Source organism: Lipotes vexillifer, unplaced genomic scaffold (assembly GCF_000442215.2).
Source record: "Lipotes vexillifer unplaced genomic scaffold, Lipotes_vexillifer_v1.1 scaffold690, whole genome shotgun sequence".
Taxonomy (NCBI): Eukaryota; Metazoa; Chordata; class Mammalia; order Artiodactyla; family Lipotidae; genus Lipotes; species Lipotes vexillifer.
The window spans coordinates 4,130,384-4,138,530 of NW_006798376.1; the positions used below are offsets into that span (position 1 = coordinate 4,130,384).

The 8,147-nt window shown below is 39.3% G+C and overlaps 1 protein-coding gene across 1 annotated transcript in view; it reads left to right on the top strand.

Annotated features, from left to right (window-relative positions):
* The first annotated feature begins 1,453 nt into the window (after positions 1-1,453).
* Positions 1,454-8,147, top strand: part of LOC103075427 (lipase member N) — a 17,135-nt gene continuing 10,441 nt past the window's right edge. Inside the window, exons 1-3 of the mRNA XM_007470303.1 lie at positions 1,454-1,561; positions 3,949-4,066; positions 6,380-6,578. Of these exons, the coding sequence (XP_007470365.1) occupies positions 1,454-1,561; positions 3,949-4,066; positions 6,380-6,578 (425 nt within the window). The remainder of the gene's footprint in view (positions 1,562-3,948; positions 4,067-6,379; positions 6,579-8,147) is intronic.

An 8,147-nucleotide genomic window follows, 5' to 3' on the forward strand; every position in this document is an offset into this window, starting at 1 on the left:
CAAACTGGTTATTTGTCCCTGGGCGTGTGTCACTGTCCAGGGTTTCTTCATTTCCATGGGCTTCCTGTCTCTCATGTCTCTGGTTTCTAACTGCAATCGTATCTCATTCTTCATTTTGTCTCATGCAAAAGTTCAGAAGTTCTTCATCACTAAGAGTCCTCAGGAACAAGGGAAGCTCACATAACTAGGTAAGATCAAAATTTATCACAATCGGGAGACAGGTTGGGAGTGGTAGCCAGGTGTAAGGGCTCTGTGCTGAGGCTGCCTTTGTTCCTGTCCTAGTTCTGTCACCTCTCTGTTCTGTAACCTTGGGCAGATCTTTCATCTCTCTAAGCCTTTGTTAATTTCATTGACAAAACGAGGATGATAACAGTAGCTGCTTTATGGCATTTCTCTGAGGTTTAAATAACACAATGTGAAGCATTTAGAACAGTGTCTGACACAAGCTAAGCCCTCAATAGTTATTAGTTTCTAAATGTTTTTAATTATATAACATTTACAAAAGTAAAATCGTCTTCATCCAGATAGCAAATTTATGGAAAGCTATTTAACTTCAAAAGTAAATTCTGAATTTCTAGAAGTCTGTCATTAATTGGTTACAGTAAAGCCTCTCTGATGTTATTCTCTTGTTCGTTCTTAGATTTTAAAAAAATAGTGAAAGCTCACACTGGGTTTAGTGCTTTGTGTGTCGCTTAATCCTCCCTACAGCCCTATAAGGTAAGTTACATTATTATCCTAATGCTACCAGCAAGAAAACCAGGAGACAAAGCTACTGAATAACTTACCGAAGGTCAGAAATCTTGTTCATGGTGAGGCTGGACTTCAAACTCAGGCCATTGGACTGCAACTCCCCTATGATGAGTAATCTGCCTTGCGATTATGGTCAGGCTGGTTTGAGGAGACGCTTTTAAGCCGTGCCAAGGAAGAGACACTGCACATTTAAATGTGCAAAATTTGCCTTTGGGTGTCCACAAGAAAAATAATCACATCACTTAAAACTGATCATAAGCCTGTTTGCTTGAAGCTTCATTGTTCATCGCTCTTGTTTTTTTGGTGGGTTGCTGGATGAGACTAGAGGATAACTCCACTTTTAGCTTTGCCATGGTATGGAAACTTGTCCGCTGAATCTTTATATGTTCTGGCAACTCACAGGTGAGCAAAGATTTAAATTAATTAAAAAGCTTAGATTAAAATAAAACAAAAAATAAGCCTTCATACTAGATTGAATTCATTTCATTTCTGGAAGTGGACTATGTCAGGGTAATTTGTATGTGAAAAAAAACAGATTAATAGTGCTCGGAGTTAGCTCACTGTATTTACTCCCTTCCACACTGTCTCAGCTTTCTCAGGATGTTAGTCAAGTTTTCATTAGGGGACTATTTTAATTTCGTTAATCAACTTTGACATGTAACATTAATCTGTGGTTATTAAATGTTTTACGCCAGGCATTCGCATGATGTGGCTGTTTTTAACAACAACCTATTTGATTTGTGGAACTTTAAATGCTGGTGGATTCTTTAATTTGGAGAAAGAAGCAAATCCTGAAGTGTGGATGAATATTGTAAGTGATGGAAAATTCCAAAGACCATCAAATAAAGCAGATCAGTTGATTGTGAGATATTAAAGTTCCTGTATGGCAGAAAAACCTCTGATAAGAAAACATAAAACATGGGTGATTTTTAACATTTCCCCAAGAGTTAAGCTAGGTAGATCTTCTTTTTTGGCTGAATAAGTAATATTTTCTAGCAATATAAAGCAGAATTATATTTTTTATAGATAACTTCCTCTTTTGAATTTACATTTTTAAGAATATTAAGAATTTCTTTTATTTTATTTTATATTTACATACTCTTTTTATTTTAACATCTTTATTGGGGTATAATTGCTTTACAATGGTGTGTTAGTTTCTGCTTTATAACAGAGTGAATCAGTTATACATATACATATGTTCCCATATCTCTTCCCTCTTTGTCTCCCTCCCTCCCACCCTCCCTATCCCCCCCCTCCAGACAGCCACAAAGAACCGAGCCTGTTTCCCTGTGCCATGCGGCTGCTTCCCACTGGCTATCTACCTTACGTTTGTTAGTATATATATGTCCATGTCTCTCTCTCGCCCTATCACACCTCACCCTTCCCCCTCCCCATATCCTCAAGTCCGTTCTCCAGTATGTCTGTGTCTTTATTCCTGTCTTACCCCTAGGTTCTTCATAACATTTTTTTTTCTTAAATTCCATATATATGTGTTAGCATATGGTATTTGTCTCTCTCTTTCTGACTTACTTCACTCTGTATGACAGACTCTAGGTCTATCCACCTCATTACAAATAGCTCAATTTCGTTTCTTTTTATGGCTGAGTAATATTCCATTGTATATATGTGCCACATCTTCTTTATCCATTCATCCGACGATGGGCACTTAGGCTGTTTCCATCTCTGGGCTATTGTAAATAGAGCTGCAATGAACACTTTGGTACATGACTCTTTTTGAATTATGGTTTTCTCAGGGTATATGCCCAGTAGTGGGATTGCTGGGTCATATGGTAGTTCTATTTGTAGTTTTTTAAGGAACCTCCATACTGTTCTCCATAGTGGCTGAACCAATTCACAGTCCCACCAGCAGTGCAAGAGTGTTCCCTTTTCTCCACACCCTCTCCAGCATTTATTGTTTCTAGATGTTTTGATGATGGCCATTCTGACTGGTGTGAGATGATATCTCATTGTAGTTTTGATTTGCATTTCTCTAATGATTAATGATGTTGAGCATTCTTGCATGTGTTTGTTGGCAATCTGTATATCTTCTTTGGAGAAATGTCTATTTAGGTCTTCTGCCCATTTTTGGATTGGGTTGTTTATTTTTTTGTTATTGAGCTGCATGAGCTGCCTGTAAATTTTGGAGATTAATCCTTTGTCAGTTGATTTAAGCCCTCTGGATTATATATATGACTGCCCTCTACTGGACTATGGTTTTATTATATTTAAACCAAGAGGGGTCTCAAAAGACAATTGACACATATATATGTATAACTTAATCGCTTTGTCCTATACCTGAAACTAACACAACATTGTTAATCAACTATACTCCAATATAAAACAAAAAGTTAAAAAAAAGTGGTATATACATACACACACACACACACACACACACAATGGAATTTTACTTAGCCATAAAAAAGAATAAAATAATGCCATTTGCAGCTACACTGATGGACATAGAGATGATCATACTAAGTGAAGTAAGTCAGAAAGAGAAGGACAAATACCATATGATGTCACTTATATGTGGAATCTAAAATATGACACAAATGAACTTATCTTCGGAATCTAAAACACAAATGAACTTATCTACAAAACAGAAACAAACTCACAGACGTAGAGAACAGACTTGTGGTTGCTGGGGGGGTGGGGCGGGGCAGGGTTTGGGACTAGCAGATGCAAACTATTACATATAGAATGGATAAACAACAAGGTTCTATTGTCTAGCGCAGGGAACTGTATTCAATATCCTGTAATAAACCATAATGGAAAAGGATATGAAAAAGAATATATATAATATATATATGTGTGTATATATATATATAAAACTGAATTACTCTGCTGTACACCAGAAACTAACACAACTTTGTAAATCAACTATGCTTCATTCAAATATATATATGTATACTTTAAAAAAATAAAAGACAAATGACTTGAGAGTATAGTTTTGTCAGAAGAGTGGGTCAAGGCTAGATATTATCTCCAACCCCCCCAAAAAAATTTACACTAGCATTTTCTAAGAGTCTACTTATTTTTCTATCAAGACTTTATGCAGTAAATTAATTTTACAGTTACCTGGGGCTACAGATTTCAGGTAATTTACCCCAAAAAGCACACACTAGTTGCTTTTTTCTAGTTCCTTTTGATAACCTTTAGAGAAGATGTTTAGCTAACGCTCATATTTTTACTGGGCAGAGTGAAATCATCACCTACAATGGCTACCCCAGTGAGGAGTACGAAGTAACCACGCAAGATGGGTACATACTCAGTGTCAACAGAATTCCCCATGGACAAAGAGACACTAGGAGCACAGGTAGCAGATGTGTCTCTTCCTGAGAAGGAGAATTGCATATGACTAAAGTTTATTGCTGGCTGTTCATTAAGACAATGACTGATTTATCAAAATTGGTTTGAATTTTGGATTAGTCTTTACATTGTTAACAGGGAGTCTCATTCTTTTCCAATTCTCTGAAGACAGGCAAGAACCTACAATTACAAAGAGCAAGACTGATCTTGACTGCCGCCAGGCTTTCTTCTTAGGGAGTAAATGCAGAGGTGGAGCCTACATATTGTTAGCTCATTACTGATTTCTCATGTGGAAAATTGCTGTATTCCGAATAGTGGGTTTCCTCACTGTTGGAAAGAGATTGGCTGGGTTGTATGAAGCTGGCTGCGGGGTATCCCAAAAGAGTCTCTCCTGCCCCCTCTAGAATCAACAGGCCTCCCTCTGCAGGATAAAAAAAAAAACCCAATTAAATGACAGTGGCATTTCTGAAACTTTTTCCAGGAAGGAAAACTTTAACATTCATGTATGCTTTGACCTGAGGAACAGACAGTTTATGCAATGAAAGAGCATGGGGTTACTAAGGCTCCGTTCTAGAATGAGGAACGAGCCATGCAAAAGCAGACGAATTACACTCTTTAAAAGGGGAAACAGGGCTTCCTTGGTGGTGCAGTGGTTGAGAGTCCGCCTGCAGGGGACGCGGGTTCGTGCCCCGGTCTGGGAAGACCCCACATGCCGCAGAGCAGCTGGGCCCGTGAGCCATGGCTGCTGAGCCTGCACGTCCGGAGCCTGTGCTCCGCGGCGGAAGAGGCCACAGCAGTGAGAGGCCTACGTACCGCCAAAAAAAAAAAAAAAAAAAAAAAGGTGGGAGGGGTGGAAATATAACTGCAAAGTCCCCGAGGAGGGAGAGAGAAGAGCAAGCAAAATATCTGCAAAGGCCCAGTGGCCTTTACCTACCAAATCATTTACCATGAGATGATTCATGGTAAATGAGACCATTTACCATGAATCATCTCATCTCCCATCCACATTTAGAGGCAGCTAAAATGATGTAGTTCAAGAATTCAAGAGTTTCACAATAAAAACTGCGAGTGGGACATGGGTAGGATTACTATCTAAAATATGAGATGCCCAGCTAAAGTTGAATTTCTGATAAACAGCAGATGAGTTTTTCGTGTAAATCTCACTTTATGATGTACTTATATGAAAAAGTTATTCATTGTTAATCTGAAATTCAAATTTAACAGAGCATCCTGGGTCATTTTGTTTATCTTTGTTTTGGTTTTTGCTAAATCTTGCAATATTAGGCACGGCGAGGGGTGGGGTAGGGAGGTGCTATGAAACATAAAAGGAGAAAACTTTTACAAGAAAGGCTTTACTTAAGGAGGGAGAATTTGGGGGAAGATTTGGAGTTAAAAGACATTTATTAGGTGTATCTTTCTAAATGCTTTAAATGAATTAAATCAATTAAACCTCCCAGAAACCCTATGAAGTTGGCACTATTAAGAGTTACCATTTTACAGATCATGAAACTGAGGTAAAACAGGTTATGTAATAGGCTCCAAGTCACACAAATGGCAAATGACAGAACCAGAATTCAAACCCAGAAAGCCTGACTCCAGAGCCTGTGCTCTTAACTACTAAGTTATAGAATCTTCCATTCTGGTTCTTTTCCTCAGAAACTTGAGCGTTCACAAGAGGGCGTTGAGCTGATTTTACTGCTATAGTTTTCAAATACGCTTCAGTGGGCAGAGGCTGGGGGTTTGACTGGAAGTTTGGTGAGGAAATAGTCATTGTACATTTATGCTCACCTCCCCCTCCTCCTGGAGGAGGCATAAGACTCCATCAAACATGATCATCTTCATGCCTCTGTAAGTCAAACCCAGGAGATATGTAAAAGTGAATACATAGTGCAGAGCAGTTACAAGCACACGCTTTGGCATGAAACAGAACCAGGCTTGAGTCTTACCCATGTACCTTATTAGCTGAATGACCCCTTAGGAAAGTTACTTAACTACCTTAAGTCGCCACATGTATAAAATGAGGATCCTCAAAGTAGGACCTACTTTATAGAGTTATTGTAAGAATTTAATAAGCTCATGCATGTCAACCAATCAGCATAACACCAGGTACAAAGTATGTGCTCAAAAAACTTGTTATGTGATTACAACACTCTACACTAATGACAAGAGGAAAAGTGAATGCTGTTTTTGGTTTTTGCTTTTCCCAGTGTGTGTGTGTGTGTGTGTGTGTGTGTGTGTGTGTGTGTGTGTGTTTCTGTCATGTTCCTGAGATGCTTTATTTATTATAAATTTCTCTCTCTTCCTTCCTCCCTCCTTCCAGGTGCCCAGCCAGTTGTATACTTGCAGCATGCTCTGTTTGCAGACAGTGCCTCCTGGCTTGAGAATTACGCCAATGGCAGCCTTGGATTCCTTCTAGCAGATGCAGGTTACGACGTATGGATGGGAAACAGTCGGGGCAACACTTGGTCAAGGAGACACAAAACACTCTCAGTGAATGAAGAGGAATTCTGGGCCTTTAGGTAAACTATATCTATGAAAGTTCATGAAGGCAATTTAAGACAAGTCCTTTAAATATAATAGTGTGGGTGGTATTAACAATAACGTATGATACTTGGAGTCACGCAGCTCCTTGTAATTTCTATTAACATCTAGAAGGAAATAAATAGCAAGAAGCTCTGATTTCCATTGATTCTCCCACAAGCGAATTATATCATTTCAACAGGGTCATTTTAACATACAATTCTATCCAATACTATACATTATGAGTATGTCCCAAGGGACAGCTTAGGAAATTCCTGTGACCAAAGTATGCACTCATTCAACCAATGTTTATTGAGTGCCTACTCTATGCACTGTTCTAGGCCCTGAGCATTCAAGAGTGAACAAAGTCTCTGCCCTCATGAAACTTATGTTTATCCTAGTGATGCTATTACAAGTTTTTTCTCTTGGACAGCCAATCAGTTTTGCAAAGAAGATGTGTATCAGTACCATATTTTACCTACAGACACTGTGGTTGAGAATGTATAGAATACCATTTTCAGGATAACTCTAACATGAGATCTTTAAAACCTTGTTAATAGGCAATAGAAAAGAATCCTTTGATATGCTGACTGCTTCTTTTAATGAAAGTGTTTTCTGCTGTCACCAAAGGACAGGCTGATGCCAACAGTGGACATCCTTTCTCAGACTTAAACTCCCTGTTGGTTTAAAGCCTGCTGCTAGAGCAAAACCATATTAATGAAATATTCAGTACCCACTGACAAGTTGGAAGGAAAGAAAGAATAGATGAAATTGTTGGGGTCAGATCTTTTGCCCCAGGGCAAGAATTGGGAAATATTTTGTGTGGTTGGTCCTTGGCTGGGAGCTTGGAGCTTATTTACTATAAGGCATCACAACCATTCTCTTATACTGGAGAGTACCGATCTCTATTTCCTCTCATGTTCTTCTAATAAGCAGGCCCTTAGTTCCTGAGGTACCTAATTCTACTATATGTTATTTAAGTCTTTTTTTTTTGCGGTACGCGGGCCTCTCACCGTTGTGGTCTCTCCCATTGTGGAGCACAGGCTCCGGACGCGCAGGCTCAGCGGCCATGGCTCATGGGCCCAGCCGCTCCGCAGCATGTGGGATCTTCCCAGACCGGGGCACGAACCCGCGTCCCCTGCATCGGCAGGTGGACTCCCAACCACTGCACCGTCAGGGAAGCCCTATTTAGGCCTTTTTTGTTCTCTTGTATTAATGTTGGTTGAACTGGTACTATAGGATTTTGGTATATATTGAATATATCTCTATATGGACAGAAATATTAATAATAGCAACATCTGACTGTCTAATAGCAGCCAGAGCCATTCCTTTAATACTATCCAGCCCCTATAGCAGCCCTGCCATAAAGTATTATCATGTTCATTTCACAGATAAGGAAACTTAAGCTCAGAGCATTTAAGTAACTTATGAAAAGTTACTCAGCTAGTACATGGTAGAATCATGATTTACAACCAGTTCTGTTTCCAAAACTGGGTATTAAGTGGCCCTAAGAGTCTTGAAGTTCCCTGGGGGAGACTGAAGCAGAGGCATGCAAACCAGGTAGGGAA